Source organism: Pongo pygmaeus, chromosome 23 (genome assembly GCF_028885625.2).
Source record: "Pongo pygmaeus isolate AG05252 chromosome 23, NHGRI_mPonPyg2-v2.0_pri, whole genome shotgun sequence".
NCBI lineage: Eukaryota > Metazoa > Chordata > Mammalia > Primates > Hominidae > Pongo > Pongo pygmaeus.
The window spans coordinates 31,962,688-31,983,158 of NC_085931.1; the positions used below are offsets into that span (position 1 = coordinate 31,962,688).

General features: G+C 55.4%; 1 protein-coding gene across 7 annotated transcripts in view; it reads right to left on the bottom strand.

Moving 5' to 3' along the window:
- MED15 (mediator complex subunit 15) overlaps positions 1-20,471 on the bottom strand; it is a 91,026-nt gene continuing 70,555 nt past the window's right edge. For 4 of the 7 annotated variants that reach the window (XM_054469131.2, XM_063662807.1, XM_054469133.2 and 1 more), the window contains 11 exons: positions 18,947-19,054; positions 12,376-12,495; positions 4,878-5,014; positions 4,658-4,785; positions 4,332-4,466; positions 4,188-4,251; positions 3,145-3,211; positions 2,554-2,714; positions 2,302-2,468; positions 1,770-1,868; positions 1-1,057 (listed from right to left, as the gene is read on the bottom strand). In XM_054469131.2, the coding sequence (XP_054325106.1) occupies positions 921-1,057; positions 1,770-1,868; positions 2,302-2,468; positions 2,554-2,714; positions 3,145-3,211; positions 4,188-4,251; positions 4,332-4,466; positions 4,658-4,785; positions 4,878-5,014; positions 12,376-12,495; positions 18,947-19,054 (1,323 nt within the window). In that variant the 3' untranslated portion in view covers positions 1-920. The remainder of the gene's footprint in view (positions 1,058-1,769; positions 1,869-2,301; positions 2,469-2,553; positions 2,715-3,144; positions 3,212-4,187; positions 4,252-4,331; positions 4,467-4,657; positions 4,786-4,877; positions 5,015-12,375; positions 12,496-18,946; positions 19,055-20,471) is intronic. The other 3 variants (XM_063662806.1, XM_054469134.2, XM_063662809.1) reach the window with 1 other exon arrangement.

Sequence of the window (20,471 nt, forward strand, 5' to 3'; positions counted from 1 at the left end):
AACACAGGAATAATAAATTTATTATAATCACAGATGGTGGGGTAGTGCACATAAAAAGGGGGGACCTCTTCTCAGCAGAGGGCTGCTGGCCGGTGCCCAGAGTGGCAGGCAACATAGGGAGGCGCTCCCTGCATGGCCCCGGCCTGCTGCCAGGCCCACTCTCTCTGGGTGGCTCAGTGTGTGGTGCTCTAAGGACACGGGTCCTGAGGGCCTTGCTCTTCATCCTTCACAGTGGGGATACGGCCCTCATGCCAGCGGCACGGGGTGCCGGCAGCAGGATCCCCAACGCCCCTGCTCCCTGGGTGCCCCACGGTGCTCAGCAGGAATGCCGTGAGGGCTGAGGCCCGGCTGGTGGCGGGGAGCCAGCAGCGCATATGGGCCAGCCCTCCCTCCAAAAGGCAGCCTGTGCCCTGGACTTGGGGGCTTCCCCAGAGGGTGCCCTACCTGCCCAAAGCAGCGTAGCCTGAACCCAAAACTGTGACCAGAGAATCCCATGTGTGTTTTAAGGGTTTCCTATGTCCTCTGTGTTCTCCTATAGGAACGAGTAGGGGTGTGTCTAGCACACACGAGACGCTCTAACAACACCCTGAGTGCACCCTCACGCTGCTGAGATGGACCTGGACCGTGGACAGGCCACAGTGAGAGCAGCCCAAGGATCGCATCTGGCTCCTTGGAGGAAGTCACATGGAGGGCCTTCTGTAAGAAGTCGGCCAACACCCCCCAAGCAGCCCGCTCCACTGCGCCTATCCCAGTTCTGTACAGGTGTGGGATTTCGTTTGGCAGGTCCCCAAGGCAGAAGATAAAAGCAGGAAAGCTAACCTAAACCCAGGCTCTCTAAGGAAGCCAACACCTAGAAGTGCCTGACACGAGGCGTGTGTCCTTGGCCCCGATGAGGCTGCGGGCCATCCCTGCAGTCTTGGCTAGGCGGCTGAGAGGCAGGCCTGGTGGACGCTCTGGGCCCAAGTGTTGAGCAAGGCGGTGACCGAGTGCTTGTCTGGGAGCTGCAGCAGCCTGGAGGTCATGCAGCGGTGCACCGACTGGAGGAAGGGGTTGGCGTCTGCAACAGAGCAGCAGGCGTGAACCTAAGGTGGCCGGTGCTGTGCTCGCTCCTGGCATACCCGGCAGTGCTCTGGGAAGGGGTAGCCCCAGGAGCGGGCCGAAGCACCAGGAGGTGATACGTCCTGCACGCTGCCCGGCCTTCGGGCTCTCCTCCCAGAGCCTCATCGTCAGTGAAGAACTGAATCTAAACAGGATCTAGGGCTCTGCCTCTAACAACCTTGGGGACCCAGCCCAGCTCTGCTGTGTGCCAGCTCTGGGCTCAGGGAGACTGCCCCTTGTCACCGTGGTTCTCTCTGGAGCCACATCACCCAAATGGGGCCCTGTGTGCCCAAGCTACCGGTGGAACCTGTCAGCCCTGCCAAGGTAGTGGCCTCTGGGAAGCTAGTGGCCTCTGGGAAGAGTGGGGACTGTCTTTGAGCCATGGGCTTACTCACCCCTCACCCACTGAACACAAACACCCCGGACAGCTGACGTGACACAAGTTGAAGGGGCGAAGGGACACAGTGGGAGCAGAGACCCTTCTCTCTCAGGCGACCACTGGAAAACCGGCTCCTGTCTGTGCAGGAGGAGCCAGAAGAGGGGAGGGAGGGGCCTGAGCTGGGGAGGGGCAGGAGCGCACAGAGGCTGTCCCTGCTGCAATGGAAGCCTGGTTTTGCACAATGACCCCTGCTTGCCCTGGGTCCCCAGACAGCTCCTCTGGGTCTACCCACCGTACTGCCACTGCCGGTCGATCCACAGTGGGCTTTGGGCAGGATAGTCAGCGGGCACACTGAGCTCCAGTGGTGGCACACTCGGGAGGTCCTTGTCATCTGCAACACAGAAGGCTCTATCTGTGACCTGGACAAGCCCCGGCCTTCCCTGCCTCACAGCCCTGCTCTGGAACAGGACTCTTCACACCCTGGGAGGTTCTGGTGAAGCTTGTGGCAAAACCTGGAGGAGGTCTCTCTGACTCTCAGATTTCCAAACGTGAAGCCTGGAGTGCCCTGCATCGATGGGTGCCCAGAGGTCCTGCCTACCACCTCCCTAGGGCCCAGGCAAGCAGAGCCACATCTGTGTTGGGGAGGTGAGAGTGTGCGGGCTCTGGCAGTGGGGACTGAGGCATGGCCAGGCTTTCTGAGGCCTGGTGGGGCGTGAACACAGGGTGGGTTCTGGGCGCTGTGCCCTCTGGCTCGGACGGCAGAGTCCTGGGGCTACGGTCAGGGCCTGCTTTCTCACGCCAGCCCTGGCCCTCTGGACACTCACCCAGCTTGCAGATCAGGTGGACAGTGCCATTGTTGCTGCAGTGAGAAGGGTCCAGGTTTACCAGGAACTTGGGGTCCAGCCTGGCCACCTCGCCCTGGAGCACACTGGGGATGCTCTGCCGCTCATCATCCTCAAGCCTGCGCTTCCGGGTGCACACCACTGGGGCCCTGGGGAGGCGGCATGGTGACCACACCGGGCACATGTGGCCCAGGGCTGGCCGCCCTCCGCAAAGCCCAGCCCAGCTGGACATACGTGATGGGTGGGCCGTGAATGGCGGTCATGGCTGGAACGAATGTGCGGTACAGGGAATGGTTGAAGACAGGTGAGCGGATGTTGGCCAGGACGGCATCCAGGAGCGGCTGGCATAGGTACTGCTGTTTGGTCGGTGGCACCGGGGGCGGTGGGGGAGTGGGCTGGAGGCAGGATGGGCACGGTCAGCAGCCCGGGACCCGAGGGTTCCCCATTTAGGGGGCCTTCACACCCCAGGCCCGTCGTCACTCACAGTCAGATTCCCGAGGCCTCTCTCACAGCCTCCACCCTTGTGCAGACAATGTTGGCTGATCCTGGGAATAATCCCCCATCCCCACAGCCTATCCTCCCTACAGTCCCTGCCTCCTCTGAACCGGGTGGAGGAGGCACCCACGGGGGCCGTAAACAGAGGGTGACTTCTCCCATGTTCCCACCCAGCACAGCAGACCTGGCCTGGAAGCCTCGTGGGCAGGGTCCAAGGTCAGGCCCGGCCCCCGCCCAGATGCCCTGACCTTGAAGGCCCCTCTCAGCGGCACTCCCAGGAGCTCTTAGGGGAGCCCTGGTTCCCCTAGGGGTGTCTGGCATCCCACTCACCACCGCCATGTCATTCTTGAGTTTCTCCAGGGCGATCTCACACTTTTGCAAGGTCTTCAGGGGACACCTGCAGAGAGAGAGGACTTGGGCTGACCTCTGTGCTGAAAGAGTGGAAGACATGGCAGTTCTCAGGCTCAGGATCCCAACTACTGCCACTGGGCCTCGGCCATCAGAAACCTCTGCAGGAGCTCCTACCAGTTGACCAGCTGTTCCCAGACCCAGAGTTGAAGGCAGGCAGCCCTCAACCCCAGGAGCGGCTTGTCCCTGGTTGGCAGAGTGAGGCGATGGGTCAAGAGAAGGGACAGTGGACAGGCCCCTGATCAGGCTGGGAATGCCTCATTCTCATGTAGGCCAGTCCCTGCCCCGCTCATCCCTATAACCCTAACAAAGCATCAACCCATGAAGGCCGGAGGACCACCCAATAGTGACTGGCATTCTATCCAGACAAGCAGAACAGAGAGACCCTTCTAGACAGGGGTTGGGGGATAGCCTGAGTTGAGGTGAAAGGGAGGTATATGCCAATGCCCATGCAGTTTGGAGGTACTGTCCGAGCTCTGATCCTCACAGCAGCCTGTGGCCAGCGGCCCTGCCTTCCACCTGCTTCTCACCAGCGCCATCTTGTTTCATTTTCATGACAACACACATGGGCTACAAATGGGGTAACTGAGATGCAGTCGCCTGCCCATGGTCACCGGCAAGTCAGGGGCAGAACTCCAGGTCAGGCTCAGGCCCATCAGGGCCAGCTGATGATCAGGCCACTGCAAGCTGGGACCCTGGCTGCTGGCTGGATGAGGTCTGGCTGTGATGGCCCAGCATGAGGGCCACAGCAGCAGCCAGGAGTAGGGCAAAGGCTGGGCACGGGCCAAGATGAAGCCTGGGCTTGAAGCCCCAGCACACACCAGAGTGGAGCCTTGGAGGCCTCTGGCCAGGGCCCAAAGAGCTGCCTGGTGCCTTTGTTAAACCCACATCATCACCAAGTGCCTATCCATGGCTGGGCTATCCGTGCCCTTGTGGACCCTCCGTGGGCTGTGGGCAAAGCTCACCGCTTCGAGGGGTCTGTCAGAATGTCCAGAAGGCTCTTCATCTTACTCAGGTCCTTTTTTCTGTCTGGGACAGAAGAGGGTACACTAAGACACAAGCCCGGCGGTGTCCCCAGGGTGCAGGCTCGTGCCCTGGCTGCAGCCTACCTTCGTTCTTGTCGATCTTGTTGATCATGCGGCGTAGGGGCTCGATGTACTTGGACAGTTGCTTCAGCTTGTCCAGGTACTGCTGTTCCTCAGCCTGGCTGGAGCCAGCTGGGCTCATGACAGAGCTGGGGTTCACTGCAGGACACAGGCGGGTGAGGCCACAGCCCTCGACCCTCAGGTGGGGAACTTGAGCTCTGAGGGCCCCAGAGCTCACACACCCAGTATAAGCTGAGGCCTCATAAAGGTGAGGGGTGACCTCAGCACCTCAACCCACCAGGCCGAGTACAGGTCACACGACGGGGCCGTGGACCCCAGGCCCAACTTACCAGGTGTGTTTAAAGGTCCAGGTGAGGGGACACTGAAGTTCTGTGGGGTCCGCGCCGTCACTGGGCTCTGGGAGGGCTGCGGTGAGGGGCTAGGCAGGAAGCTACTGGGGGACGGGGCAGGGCCAGAGCTGCAGCCAAGTGAGAGAAACGTGTGAGCTGGGGTCCAGGCAGGGCCAGCCTCAAGGGCCAGGTGGGGAGGGGCACCCCAGGCCAGGCCTACCTGACGTTGGAGTTGGGCTGTGAGCTGGGCTGGCCGGGCTGCGGGGACGGCTGGGGGGGTGGGGGCATCGACTGCGGGGTCTGCACCTGCTGGCCCGGTGACGGCGAGGACAGCATGGGGAGGCTGCTCTGGCTGACCTGGAAGTGGAGGGGCTCAGCCGGCGCGCTGCCACACGCCCGCCCGCCTCCACACCACCTGCCCACCGCACGCATAGGCCCGTCCTCCCGCACAGCCTCACCACACACCTGTGTCTTCATCCAAATGCCACCTGGACACACACACAGGCACACTCCCCGAGCCTGGCACACAGCATGAGGTGACCAACGGGCTGGCGGGGGGGCCCAGGCAGGGCAGCCCTTGCTCCTTGGCCAGGGGCCCACAGGGACACAGGCTTTGAGGGCTGTGTCGTGGGAGTGTGAGGAAAAGGGCAGTCTGGGAGGAAATGCCCTCGGCTGGCACTAGCCTGGCCTTCCCTGACACGCCTGCCTGTCCTGTGACATGCTCCTCTGTGGGTCGGTGAGGACCCTGCTCTGCTGACCAGTGGGACCGTCTTCCCACATGCTTCCACAAGCCCCCGCAGCCCCCAGGCTGACTGCACCAAGGACAAGCCCGGTGGCTACGGCCATCTGTTGTGGTTAACACATGCAGCTGCAGGGCTGGTCCCAGGCTGTGTCCCACCTGGACCTGCTTAATTGGAGTGAGGTGGCCCAGGGAGCCACACACACACCCATGGTGGCACTTGCATCGGCCCACACCAGCGCCCCTGGGAGAGGCGAGCTACTCAGTGTCAGACGCCTGGGCCCAGAGCCTGGTTCTGCCATGCAGGTGTGCACCTGAGTCCTCTGAGGCCCTGTGTGTATGCAGAGCAAGGCTGCTGCTCTGCTCCCCAGGCCTTGCTGGCCACGACACAAATAAGATCAATCACCCCAGTGTCTGCACCAGGGACACCACTGTCTTCATCCGTAAACTCTAGGGATGAAACCACACCACCCAGGCATCAGGGATAAGCATGTGTGAAACACCCACACCTTCCTGGAGTGGAGCACAGATGGCGGCTTTGATGGGGAGGACAGCTGCCTGCCAGCCCTGGGCGTCTGGCCTCCCCTAGAGGGACTCTCAGCAAAGAGGTATGCCTTGTCATACTGGGGGAACCCTGAAGGCCCTGTTACATTTCCCACACCCTAGTCAACCCCCTGCATGCCGAGCATCCCCTCATAGCCTGCCTAGGAGCCAGGCCCCTGGACCATCCATTTCCGTAGACCAACTCAGTGCTTCTCCTGGGGCACTCTGGCCATGAACGCCTGTCTGGGGCCACGGCTCACACCACCCCCCAAGCATCTCCACCACAGTGCTGTGAGTACTGGGATAGGACAGCTGCTTTCTAAGCTCCTTAAATTGGGGACCAGGCCCAGAGCCCACAAACAGAATGCTGCCCTCCTCACCACCCCATCAAGCAGCAGAGGGCAGGGTGGCACTGCCCTTTCAGCACCACATGGACCAAGCTCCTGGAGCGAAATGCTCTTTCTGTCTTGCCTGTTCCATGGGGTGTGCCTGACAGTGCTGCAAGGGATGCTGGGTGCAGGCCGCTCCTGAACCACGTGTGCTGGGAGACCAGGGGGTCGGGGGCTAAGGCACAGGGCGTGACCACAACAGGGCACTTCCAGCACGGCTGGGTCAGAGGTCCCTATCCAAAGCCACTGGCCCAGTGGGACATCAACCGATGGAATGGACTGTTCCCACTGCTTTGTGGTCAAGACACCTCTGCCTGGGAGAGGAGGGGCAGAGTGCAGGAGCCCCAGCCTCGGCCTGCCGGGCCTCATCACTCTACCTAATGGAGCAAAATGGCTCGTGGTGATTCTCACAAAGGTTAGCAAGGTCAGAAACGGGGACTGATGTGACTTCATTTGCTAAATGCTGAGTTGAACAAGTACAGAGGTTTCTCCCACCAAAGTCCTGTGCATTCACGGTGCTGGGGTGCACAGAGCCCTAGCTGAAGGGGAGTGAGGGCATGTCCCAGACACCGGAACACATGTTCTAGACTCATCCAGGTGTCAACAAAATCCCAAGGCCAGAAAATTCCATACAGAGAACCACAGACGGCACCGAGGAGTGGGAAGCAAAGACTCTGGGCCCCATGCTCAGCCCAACTCTGCCTTTCCTGACACATGCCTGACTTGCTGCTACTCTCTACCTGCACCCCAGAAAGCTGTCTCACAAGCTCACCTCTCTTCCTGCTTGAAGGTCAGGGCCCCTCCCCTCGCCTCTCCCTGACTGCCTCTTCCAGAGAGGCGCCTGTGCCTGAGCAGCTGCCCCTTCTAGAAGATGGTCAGCTCTTTTCTGCGGCCTAAAGCTCAGCGCTTCTCTCAGGAGTAAGGCAGCTGCAGGCTAGGCAGAGGCTGCCAAGCAGGGAAGGCCACCACACAGCCCTCATTGCCACTCAAGAGTTCTCATCTGCTCTCGAACCTCAGGAAGCCCAGCACCCACTTTGGCCCTGAAGCGGCAATCTCACCAGCCACGCCCGTGGGGCCTCCAAGCACCCACCCAGAACTTAGGTCTATCTCAGTTCTTCAGCTGACCCAGGCCAGGGCAGCTGGTGGCCAGCAGAGCCCACAGGATGGGAGACAGGGAGATTTCTAGTGGGAAGAAAAACAAACGAAGGGCACCCTTTCATTTCCAAGAGCACGACAGCAGGAAGCCAGGCCCTGTGCCCAGGTGTCAGTAGTGGACAGTCCAAGTCCAGCACCTGGGATGAGAAGCAGTCCCCCAAAGACTCATCTGAAGACAGAACTGGCTCTAGGGAGGCAGCCAGAGAGGTCGGGCACTGGTGTGTCACAGCTAGCAAAGGCCCCAGGACAAGAATGTCACACCTCCTAGGGAAGGAGCTTCTGAGTGCACACCACCTGTCACCTGTGTGTCATAGGTTGGGAACAGGGAGCTCAGAGGGAAGTGACTTGCTCAAGGTCACCCTAGTGATGAAGGGAGCTCAGGCACGCTCAACATCAACACCCCAGCAACAATGGCATGAACTGCATTTCTGGGAAAGGGACCCACACAGCAGCCTGGGGCTGAAGGCAGGTGGACACCGAGTGGGCCAGAGAGGGGGTGGGAGGGCAGAAAGGCTGGTCCAGGGAGCTCCATCCCACAGAGGAACCCTCAGGCAAGGCTGGTGGCACTGCGCGCTCCCCACCCCCGCCCCCACATACTGGGAACCGTTCCTTGCTCCTGGCTCCAGCACTCAGTGCGTCCCCTGGAGGCACTCCCCAGGGTGCAGTGGAACACGGGTCTCACCCTGGCAGCTGGCAGCCAGCAGAGCCCAGAGGATGGGAGGCAGGGAGATTTCTAGTGGGAAGAAAAACAAATGAAGGGCACCCATTCATTTCCAAGAGCACGAGAGCAGGAAGCCAGGCCCTGTGCCCAGGTATCAGTGGTGGGCAGTCCAAGTCCAGCACCTGGGATGAGAAGCAGCCCCCCAAAGACTCATCCAAAGATAGGCTCTAGGCTCTAGGGAGGCAGCCAGAGAGGCAAGAAAGAAACCTCCCAGTCCTTGGGCTCCTGTCAGGTCTGGGATTGGAGCAGGGAACGGGGAGGCAACAGTGCCTCTCTAGTCAAAGGACAAGCCCCTAGTGAGGAAGACACTGCCTGCTGACACCTGCCAAGGGAGGATTGTGGCATGGGCCATGCCACCCCCTGGGCCCCCGTGCTGGGCACCGTGTCCAGAATGCACCCAGCACAGAATCCTGCTTGGACCTGGTAGCCTGAGTCGGTGAGGCATGCCCACCATAACAGGAAGATGCAGCCATGAGTCAAGACAGAGGGAAGGAGCCTGGGCCCTGCCCTCTGGAGAAGAGCCCATGGGGCACGTACGTTCCCACTCTTTCAGCTCCACCTGTTTTCTTGGACCCAATTTGTTGCCACAAGGAAAGAACAAGAGCAGATGGGCAGTGTAGTCTCCAGACTGTGTCCTGCTGACTGCTGAGGGCAGGTGCCTGGAGGGACAGTGGCCACAGGATGGCCACCTGGACACACTGGAGACAGCAGGTTCTGGCTCTTGAGAGCTCAGATGGGACACAGTGGGGCAATTCCTGGTGAGATCAACAGATACGGTCCTGAGATAAGCTCTCTTTTCTCGGAAGGGACTGGATTGAAAGATACTGACACAAAAGCAGCAGCACACCTCTGGAGCCACCTGGTGTGGGCAGGTGAATGCCCTTGGTACACAGGGCCCAGCATGCCTCACGTCCCCAAGGCTGGCCCACAGCCAGGTGTGGGAGGCTGTACCCGGGAGCCTGGTACTGCAGCCCGACGTAGAGGGCTGAGCTGGGGGAGGGCCCTCTGTGGAGAAGGCCAGGACCAGAGAGGGCTGCAGAGCAGCTGCCTGGGCAGTAGGGAGGCTTCCACTCCAGGTTGTCCCTCTATTCGCTTTTCTCCCTCCCTCAACTCCTGTCAGTTTCCTTTCTTGCAGCTAACAAACATGAACAAACCTGCTTTAAAAACACAGAACAAGGCTGGGCACAGTGGTTCACGCCTGTAATCTCAACACTTTTGGAGACCGAGGCGGGTGGATCACCTAAGGTTAGGAGTTCAAACCAGCCTGGCCAACATGGTGAAACCCCATCCCTACTAAAAATACAACAATTAGCCAGATGTGGTGGCGGGCGCCTGTAGTCCCAGCTACTCGAGAGGCTGAGGCAGGAGAATTGCTTGAAGCTGGGAGGTGGAGGTTGCAGTGAGCCAAGAGTGCGCCACTGCACTCCTGCCTGGGGGACAAGTGCGAGACTCTGTCTCAAAAAAAGAAAAACAAACAAACAGTAACAACGACAACAAAATAACAGAACAAAACCAGAACCTTGCCCCAGTTCTGTGCCTTCCTTCCTCTTTCCATAAATCCCGTGGCTTTTGTCTACTGCCGGGACAGGGAATACTTTCTAAATGCTGCTGCATTTTTCCTCAGTGAACAACCCCAAAGGTTCAGGGGTGTGCCCCTCACTGCCAGCGCGAATGGGTGGAACCTGGTGACTAAATCTGTGTGCAGTTAGCAAGCATCTCCCCATGACAGCGCTCTCACCCCACACAGCGCGATGAGGACAAACCAGAATTCTCCATGGCATTTATTCCAAGGCACTAACTTTTTCAGCTTCATCATATATTTCTCTATCCTTCCTCTGCTCCACCTTACCTCCTTGCCTTTGGGGGTTGGAAGCTTCTAGAGAGAGTGAGACCTATTAGCTGGCATAACTCAGGGCAGACTTAATCTAAGGGCCACGGAAGGCTGGGGAGGGAAAGACTGAGTGGGTTTGGGAACTGGTGGGAAGAAGGGAGGGAGGGGCTGCCTGTGAGAAATCTTGGTGGAAACACCAGCAGCTGGGTGTGGGGAGTGGCCAGCCCACAACAGAGTATGGGCAAGCCAAAGCCCAGGACAGAGCCCGGTCTTGTGGGGGCATGGAGGGAGCCCACCCAGGAATGCCCAGTAAACAAGAAGGAGGAGCCAGGTCATCAGCCCAGCAGGAAGGGGAGTGAGGAGTTTCCAGAAGAATCCTGCCGAGAGGTCAAGGCGTAAGGGTTTCACTTGAGCCCTCGATCCTGACTTGGTGGCTCCCTGGGGGCACTCTCAGTCTGTAAAAGGGGCTAAATGCTTGAACTATGACCTGCTGCAACAAGAAACAGTGAGGCTCTGTACACAAAGAGCTTAGCTCAAGGCCTGGCACGTATCGCACACTGAAAACATTGGGGACTTTTTGTGTTTATAAAAATCCGTCCTACATGCTGCTACTAAAAGTCATTCCTCCACATACAACAACCCAACCTGATGCTGTGAACCCAGTGGATACTGAGCCAGAGGCTACGGGAAAGGAGGAGAAGCAGTTTTAGCAGACAAGAGCGCAGAACCCAAAGGGGTCTGGTCAAGGAGACACCAGCAGCATGTGAGCAGGTCGTGGAGCTCACAGCCTCCAGGCCATGAGGAACTGCACCCTGGCTTCTGCCCACACTGGCTTCCTTTCCACCACAGCCACACAACCTACTTCCTCACCCCCAACTTCTGCTCCTCTGGAGAGCTCTTTCACCAAAGCCTTTCTACCAGCAGATTCCAGGCACTTCCTCCCGCTGTAATTCAACAACTACTAAAAAGGAAGTCCCTGCCAAAGAACCTAAGTTCCAGTCAGTAACTATGTGAATGGCACATCTGGGGTAACCCAGGGGGTTAGTATGCAGGGAAGGCAAAAGCTGAACAAGCCCCAGTGGGGGCCCAGGCCACTTTCTTGGCAGTGTGTGGTGTGTGGCACCGGGCTTGGGGCCATATGGACCAAGGGCCATCCTGGCTCAGCCTCCACTTCTTCCTCTGTAGAAGAGAGCTGCAGAGACGCCACTGCACAAGCCAGGGTGGTGGCAGTGCCTGCACCTGGGTGTTCAGGGATGGGCAGGGACCACTGTCTGCTAGGATTATAGAGGCATTGCCCCTAAAACAGAAACTGAATTGTAAAGTTCTTTTGGCAAATTTGAGGTTTTCACGACAAACCCACTAAAATGGAAAGCCTGTATGATGAGAGAACTTCAGCATAATTTTATTCTCAGAATCTTAGCACAGTGCCTGGCACACAGAATGCATGTGGTAAAACTATTTGTTAAAAAAAATGACTATGCCATGGAGTAATTCCAAATTTCATACAATAAAAGAAGCCGGGAATTCCTCTCTCTGAAAAGCATAATGTACACAGAAGTCTACCTCTACCTAGAAAGGGGATGTGTGTTACAAATTACACACTCTACACATCAAACTCTACAACAGCATGGCCCGATACCACTTTGGCCACACTGGCCACGTTCTGGAGTCTGTGCTGTCCGCTGCAGCAGCCACTAGCTTCCCTGTGGGCAAATGAGGGCTTAAAATTATTTGGTGTGACTGAAGAACTGCATTTTTTCATTTTATTTAATTTTAGTTGACTTTTAGGTTTTTTTTTCCATTTTTAAAATATATATATATTTATATATTTTTTTTCCATTAAAAAATGTATATAATTAATTGGAGATAGTATGTCGCTATGTGAACCAGGCTGGTCTCAAACTCCTGGCCTCAAGTGATCCTCCCATCTTGGCCTCCCGAGGTGTTGGGATTATAGCCATGAGCCCTTGTGCCCGGCCTAATTTTAGTTAATTTAAATGTAAACAGCCACACATGCTTAGTGGCTACACTATTAGATAGCACAGCTCTAGAAAGCAAAACTTTTGCTTAGCTTCTGTTTTATTTTTACCATGAAAATGCGTACAGTATAACTATTTTAAGCTGAAAAGACCCAGATATTTATTCATATCCTCTCAAGAAGCACAAGCTGGGCTTGGCTTCATTTGAAAAAAAAAAAAAAAAAAGGGACTGTGGGTTTGGCACTCTGAAAGCCACCATAAAAGAAGTCACCAGTGATGATAATGACAGGTGCGCTTTACAAAGGCGCTCAGAGGACGCCCCGAGCTCCCAGCCGTGCCCTGGGCGCTGCCCCGTAAATACCTGTGCCATGGGCTGTCTGCCCAAAGGGATGGAGCTTGACGGGACGGTGGACACAGCGGTGGTGGGCGGGAACCGGGCTCTTATGTGCATCCCACCTTGGGCCAAGGCTTCCGTGATCATCTTTGAGGACAGAGGGACAACAGACAAGGTGATCGCAACAAAGAAACTCAGTGCCTGGGCAGGTGGAGAGGGCACGTGTAGCCTCTGCAAGAAGGAGCACCAGGGCGAGGAAACCTTGGGCAGCTCAGGGCAGCCTGGGAGGGGAGGCCACCCACATGTTCAAGCCCACAGCACTTCCAGGTCTGTCTGGGCATTGGGAATATAGAAGATTTGCCAAGAATGCTGCTTCCAGACCTTTCTATTCTACTGGCTGCTCTCCTGCACTGGTGTCCTCAACACACTTCTGAACACACCTCGCTAACAGATCAGAATCCTATAGCCCACAGACATCAGAGCCAGACCTTGAGGGCCTGAGCTGGTGTTTCTGGAGACCAGGCTCCTGGGGACAGACGTCAAGAGTACATTCCACCAAAGCCTGTGATGAGAACACTCGACTCCTACTGAACCATGAGCTCAGTTAAGCCTGCTCACAGCATCCTTCCTTCTCAGTGGCACACCTCTTACAGCCTGAACCCAAATCATCCTCCTCTCCTCCTCCAGGCCTGAGGCTGATGGTCCTGGTATCTATCGAGGAACTGGTTTTCTTTCATAATAAAAATGGGCAAAGGTGAGCAACAGAAGCCTGGGGGGACTGCTTGGCAGGCCTCCGCCCTGACGAGGAAGTTCACCTCCACAGGGATGCGAGTCAGGAACTCCAGCATGAGCCAGGACCATTCCCCTCATCAATGGACACTTCTTGAACTACAAAGGCAGCAGGGCAGCTGAGCACTGTTGTGGGCCCAGGCCCGACCACTGTTGCTCTGGGTTCTGAGTTGGGGGTAGAGCCCGAGTCTCGTCCCTGGAGAGCAGGGCCTACAGGCACTTAGGACGGTAACAAACTAGAACAAAACACGCCAGGCTCAGAAAGAAAGGAGGACTGATCCACAGAAAAACAACACATCTCATGGTGGGAGGCTGTGCTCTGGGTCCCAAGCTCCAGGAGGTGCTGCCAGCCTTCGGTGCAGGCAGCGACGGGTGCCAGTAACAGAGCTCCAGCAGGAGAGTGGCTGCAGGGAGACCTGCGGCCTCACACACATGGCCCACACTCACAATCATGGGCACACACAGGAGGCACTAGAAGCTGGGGTGACATGGCATAGCAGATGCCAACCAGAACCTCACTCGTTCCTCCTGTAGCCAGAGCAACAAATGAACTAACTGGGGGTGAGAAACAAAGAAGCAATCCCAATGGGGTAAGAGTCTATTTACCACTACCTGCAGCACTTCGGAGGAGCCCGTCTGAGAGTGCAGCAGTGCTCAACGGCACTCGTTCCACAAGGGAGAAAAGCCTGGAAGTAAGTCAGATGGTATGAGAGAAGCAAACTTTTTTCCAGGAAGAGAAAAACAAACAAAAAAACACAAGGAATGCAAAGCTTAAGTCTAATGTACTGCTGACTGATGCTCTCATAACTGAGAACTGATAAGGAAAGCCCAATTTCTTTCAACCCAAACGCACCAGTTATGTTTACTGGATCAGATGAGCCAGGCAGCTATCAACATTTCACTACTTCCCAACACACATCTACCCAGAGAGGAATCCAAAAAACCTCTCCCCCACCCCCAGGTCTGACTCTCCCCACTGCAGTCACTGTGCAGAAGGGTCCAGCAAAAAGAGAGAGGGTCCTCCAGGGTGGCCAAGGCTTCAGTAGAGCAGCTGCGAATCAGCAATGCCACATACATGTCCATAATGGGAGTCTGTCTTAGATAATTCTTTGTGACTTGTAAATTAGAGTTTGGTTTTCACATACTAAAAGAATAGAAAGTTAAACGACAAAGGTATAGGGACTGTTTGAAAATGAGATGCATGGCCAGGCACTGTGGCTTATGCCTGTAATTCCAGCACTTTGGGAGGCCAAAGCGAGCACATCTCTTAAGGCCAGGAGTTCAAGACCAGCCTGGCCAACATGACGAAATCCCGTCTCTACTAAAAACACAAAATTAGCTGGGCATGGTGGCACATGCCTGTAATCCCAGCTACTTGGGAGGCTGAGGCAGGAGAATCTCTTGAACCCAGGAGGCGGAGACTGCAGTGAGCCGAGACTGTACCATTGCACTCCAGCCTGGGTGACAGAGCAAGAGACTCTGTCTTAAAAAAAAAAAAAAAGAAAAGAAAAAAAAAAAAAGAAAATGAGATGCATTCTGTCCTGTTTCTTGCTTTTTTAAAGAGACAAGAGTTTTGCTTTGTCTCCCAGGCTAGAGTGTAATGCTGTCATCACAGCTCATTGCAGCCTCAAACCCCTGGGCTTGCGCGATCCTCCCACCTCAGCCTCCCGAGTAGCTGGGACTGCAAACACGCACCACTCCGCCCAGCTTGTTTTTATTTTTTTGTAGAGACAGGGTCTCGCTGTGTTGCCCAGGATAGTTTTGAACTCCTGGTCTCAAGTGATCCTCTCACCTCGGCTTCCCAAAATGTTGGGATTACAGGCATGAGCCACTGTGCCTGGCATGTCTTGGTTTTATAGGGGAGAAAGAGAAGTCTGCTGTGTCCTGCTAAATCCCCTTGTGGGTGACATCGCCCTTCTCAGCTACATAAATAACACTGGAAAGAGAACCAGGTGTGCACAGCACAAGGCTGAGCAATTTTTCTAGAATACTCAGTCCCAGGCTACCCTTTACCACATCCAACACCACAGGACTGCAAGGGCCTGACAGGGCGCCTCTCTTCGGCTCTAAGATGGGCTTGAGAGACAGGGCATGGAGGGCTGCCTGCATGGGGGCCCCCAATCTCAGAATTTCATTCATGAACTCAGAGGCCTGTTTCCGCAGCACGCGGCAGCTCATACATACAAAGCTGCAACGCGTGGTCACCACGTCCTGAGGTCCACTGTGTGAACAACACAAGGGGAGCTCCAATCTGCATCTCTGACCTCCTGGTTAGATGGTGGCTGATCAGATCTGAAGGCCCTCAAAGTGAACCATTCACTCACCTCCATCAGCTTCAGGAACAATCTAGGAACAATCTAGGACATCAAGATATGTGTCACTGGTAATAGCAAAAAATTGGAAATTATTACAAGGTCCAAGAACAAGACGGTAACTGAGGATGGCAGGAGACATTCACAGAGGGGTATGACAAGAGTCCCTTGGCGCCGACCAGGGCTTTCTAATTAAAGGAGGACATTTCATCCCATATTGATGTGGAAGATGCTGCACAAAAACCCCAGAATAGCATAGCCTTGACTACGGGAAAGAACCAGAAAGGACACCAGACCTTCTCTCTCATGGAATGGTTCTCTTACTTCTGTTCCTCTCCACTTTCTGGGTTCTACAGTTACCACACATACTTTTAAAGTTTTTAGATCAGAGTACCGTAGCCTCAGCTGGTCACTGTGCCAATTCAAGTTTCGAAAGAAGATCATGAATCCAGATGACCCCTCAGAGGGCTTGCTGTGACCAACCCTCCCCATCCCCCAGCAGGGGGCGCTGCTATTGGTGGAACAAGGCAGTGAGGGTGCCCAATTAGCCCCCAAGAAACTGCACTGCTTGCAACAAGGCAAGACCAAGCTCTGAGAGAAAACCAGCAGAATGCGGGTTACAGAATTTCAAGGTGCCACATCTGGACTGAGAAGCACCTCATAGATACTCCCTACCCACTGCTGGACTTTGAGAAACTACAAGGCTCCTCTGCCACTAGCACTTGGGAATCCCCTGCACAGCAGCACATGGTGCCACAGGGCAGGTGGGCAATGATCCTTAAAACACCAAACTCACTCGGCAACGAACCACAGTGGTAACCACTCTCCATCCTCCTTCCTGTGCCAGCCGGGCAGGGACCTCCACCTGAAACAAGGGGTGGAGAAACCGACAGGAAGACCAGCAGCCCAAGGACAGGCTCAGCATGGGCCATGAGCACATACAGCTGGCATCCTGCTTCTGGAAGGTGATGGGATGCCAGCGAGACTGCAGAGTGGACACTTCCTTGAGCTAGAAGCCTAACGAACATACCAGCTGGGCCTGCACCAGCTGAAAACACTGGCTGCTCCATGGCTATTCACTTTCCAAATACCAAGAAATGGAAAGAAAAGGAAAATTCGGCTGGGCACAGTGGCTCACGCCTGTAATCCCAGCACTTTGGGAGGCTGAGGCAGGTGGATCACTTGAAGTCAGGAGCTTAAGACCAGCCTGGCCCATCTCTACTAAAAATACAAGAGGAAAAAAAATTAATTAGCTGGGTATAGTGGTGCATGCCTGTAGTCCCAGCTACTTGGGAGTAAAGACAGGACAACTGCTTGAACCTTGGAGACAGAGGTTGTAGTGAGCCAAGATTGCACCACTGCACTCCAGCCACTCTAGCCTTGCTCTAGCCAGAGCAAGACTCTGTCAAAAAAAAAAAAGAAAAGAAAAGAGAAGAGAAGTTCTAGGCTGGGCGTGATGGCTTATGCCTGTAATCCCAGCACTTTGGGAGGCTGAGGCTGGTGAATCACTTGAGGTCAGGAGTTCGAACCAGCCTGGTCACCGTGGTGAAAGCCTATCGCTACTAAAAATACAAAAATTAGCCAGGTGTGGTGGTGTGCGTCTGTAGTCCCAGCTACTTGGGAGGCTGAGGCACAAGAATTGCCTGAACCCAGGAGGTAGAGGTTGCAGTGAGCCAAGATCGCAAAACTGCAATCCAGCCTGGATGACAGAGTGAGACTCTGTCTCAAAAAAAAAAAAAAAAAGAAATAAAGAAAAGAGCAGTTCTCACTTTCCTGCTGGGCTTGACCTGCGGTATAGAAGTTTCCAGCTGGGCGCGGTGGCTCATGCCTGTAATCTCAGCACTTTGGGAGGCCAAGGCTGGCGGATCACGAGGTCAAGAGATGGAGACCATCCTGGCCAACATGATGAAACCCTGTCTGTACTAAAAATACAAAAATTAGCCAGGTGTGATGGCACGTGCCTGTAGTTCCAGCTACTCAGGAACCTGAGGCAGAAGAATCACTTGAACCCAGGAGGCAGAGGTTGCAGTGAGCCAAGATCGTGCCACTGTACTCCAATCTGGCGACAGAGCAAGACTCTATCTCAAAAAAAAAAAAAAAAAAAGTTTCCACGAAGTGAGGTCCTGAACAGAGGATCGACGGTCCACAGAGGCAAAGGCAGCAGCTTCCACTGGGTGGGCAGTCACTATGTGCCACCACTAAGCTGACTCTGAACACACCACGTCCTTCCTCTGCATGAGACCAGGACAAGGGAGCCCCCCAACGAGGCCTGAGGACATGCCGAGACACACAGGGAGGTGGCAGAGACCTCCAACCTCGTCACACGAAGTGGTCAGCCTCCCCCAGCTGTAAGTAAATGTGAGTTCTGTGATGTGTTTCATACAGGGCTCCACCTAACATGTAAGAATGTAACATGGGGACCCTGGCCCCAAGTCATTTGGTGCCATGCCAAGGTAGGATGCTAACCTCAGCTGTAGCCAAACACCTCAGATTCTCTCCTCAGGCAGCTTCCCAGGGACTTAAAAGAGATAGCAGGCACCATGAAGGACATTACTGAGCACCCCCAAGGTGTGAGATGAAGCCTGCCACGCGGCACTGTGCACCCAGGTGCTGCGCCCAGCAGGCCTGCAGAAAACCACAAGGCCATGTACCCTTAAGATGACAGCAAAGTGCAGGCGCACTGCCAGCTGTGGGCTGGGACCCAGCCACAGTCTTACCACATCAACTAGCACATTCTGACTCTTTCTGAAGCCAACGCCCCCTCCGAGTCAGGACCAACAGTGTTTCCACCATCATGTGAAAAGAGGAAAAACTGAAGCCCCAGACTGTATGTCTCCCCACAAGAAGGAGAGGAGGGGTTATAGGAGAAGGTACAGAAACCCTGGGCCTCCAATCCCAGGACACTAGGAGGCCAGACAAGGCCATCTGCATTCCACTGACACGTGACACACACACACATTCCACACATGTGACACACCAGCAAGCTCAGCAATGTGGGAGCGGCACGCTTCTCACCACACAGCACCGGAGTCCCTGAGTGCAGGTGAGCACCAGGATGCCCTCTCCCACGCTCCCGCTGCATGTGGCTCCCATCTGCTTCCGAGCGTCTAGAAAGCTGCCCTCCACCCTGGTCAGCTCTGTACTCAGACTCTCAAATGGAACATGAGAGGTGAGGAGAAAACTGCAGCCTTCTACTCTCTGATACATGTTCCCAGAGTCACTCAGAGTGGCAAGGAAGAGGGATAATGAAGGATGCCCAAGCAAAGCTGGAAACAACACGCACTATGCGGCTGGTGGGTCCTAGACATGACCAAGCACAGCTGCCCACCCCAAGGACTCCAGGGGTGTCTTGCAGAGTGCAAGGGGGAGAGAAGCCCCTGCTTTACCAACTTAGCCCCCAGCCCCTAATCCAACCAGAACCCTTGCTGTAGCACTCCATGCGCAGGTGAACATGCACCTGCTGGTGACTATGGAGCCCTCCATCCCCAGGCCCTCACCTGGACTCCGGGAGCAACCATCTGGGCAGCCTGAGCTGTCTGTACTGCTGTCTGCTGCTGCACCTGGGGCTGCACTGGGGGCTGCTGCACCACCATCGGAGCTCGGACCTTGAGGGAGAAAGAGAGAATGTGATTTGGAGCCACCTGGGTCAGAGAGCAGAGCCCAGTCTTCCTGTGGGAGCTTAGGAAATGGAGCCTTTCTTGAGATGAGGAATGGGACTTTCATGATCTCATGTGCTGTGATGTCACCTTACTGGCCATCTAGGATCCCATTAGCTCAAATCCAATTCTGGCAAGTGGCAGTGTGGCCCTCCCACTGGGATGTCTCCACACATCCCTCAGCACCAGCTATCACCACAAGCACTGACGACTTCCAATGCAGAGCTTACAGCCTAGCCTGCTCATCCTCTGGGCCAAGCATGCTGATGGTCCACAAGAGCCTCACTCAGCCTGATTCCTTGAAGGAAAGCTGTGTCAGCCGGCCAGCAGAGGGCAGGGCATAGTAGCTCCTGTCTGTATTCTCAGCATTCTGGGAGGCCGAGGCCAGTGGACCGCTTAAGCCCAGGAGATCAAGACTAGCCTGGGCAACACGGCCAAACCCCATATCTACAAAATACACAAAAATTTGGCTAGGTGTGGGGATGCACACCTACAGCCCCAGCTACTTGGGAGGCTGAGGTGGGAGGATCTCTTGAGCGAGGGAGGTCTGATCACATCAGTGCACACCAGCCCGGACAACAGAGAGAGACCCTGTCTTCAAAAAAAAAAAAGTGGGGGTTGGGGGGTGGGGGGCAAGCTTGGGCAAAAGGGGCAACTGTGGAGCCACTGCATGGAGGGGCCTCCAGAAGGACGAGACAGGCCCGCACCACCATGCAGGGGGCTCTTCCTTAGACATCTCCAAGCCACCAGGGCAAACCCTGCCAGGGCACATTCCACCACGCAGCACACAAGGGTTTCAGTCTGCACAGTCCCAGGGGTCAGGCAGTGTGTCGACTCCCAGGTGACAGATGAGTGAGCATATCTCTGCTCCTCACAATTCTCCTAGGCTTTCAGCCTGCCTATGAGGCCTCTTGTTCACCCCCACATTTGCCTCAGGCCCCATTCCACTCGTGAATCACAAATAGAAAAGGCCACAAAAACCAAGGGAACCAAAGAGTTGTCCAAATGGCCCCTTGATGCAGCTACCTTCATCCTGGTGATCATACTCTGTCCTCTGTGCCTGCCACTGAGTAGACTGGCTTTGTGCAGAGATACAAAATGAAACTGGGAATAACAGTATTTTATATTAATACTCCTCTCAAAAATATAGTAATGAACTTTGTTCTCCTGAGACTTGGCAGAGTGTAAAGAAAAAAAAAAGATATTTGCTTAGAACATTAACTCTGAGCAGTTGGCAAACCACCAGACACTGACAGAGCTGGCACATCTTTTCATGTGGTGCTCATCAGTCGAAGTGCTCACACCCTGAAAGGGCCCACAGAACTGCTGCAATCAGCCCACTGCTTGGAATGCAACTTGGTGCCCC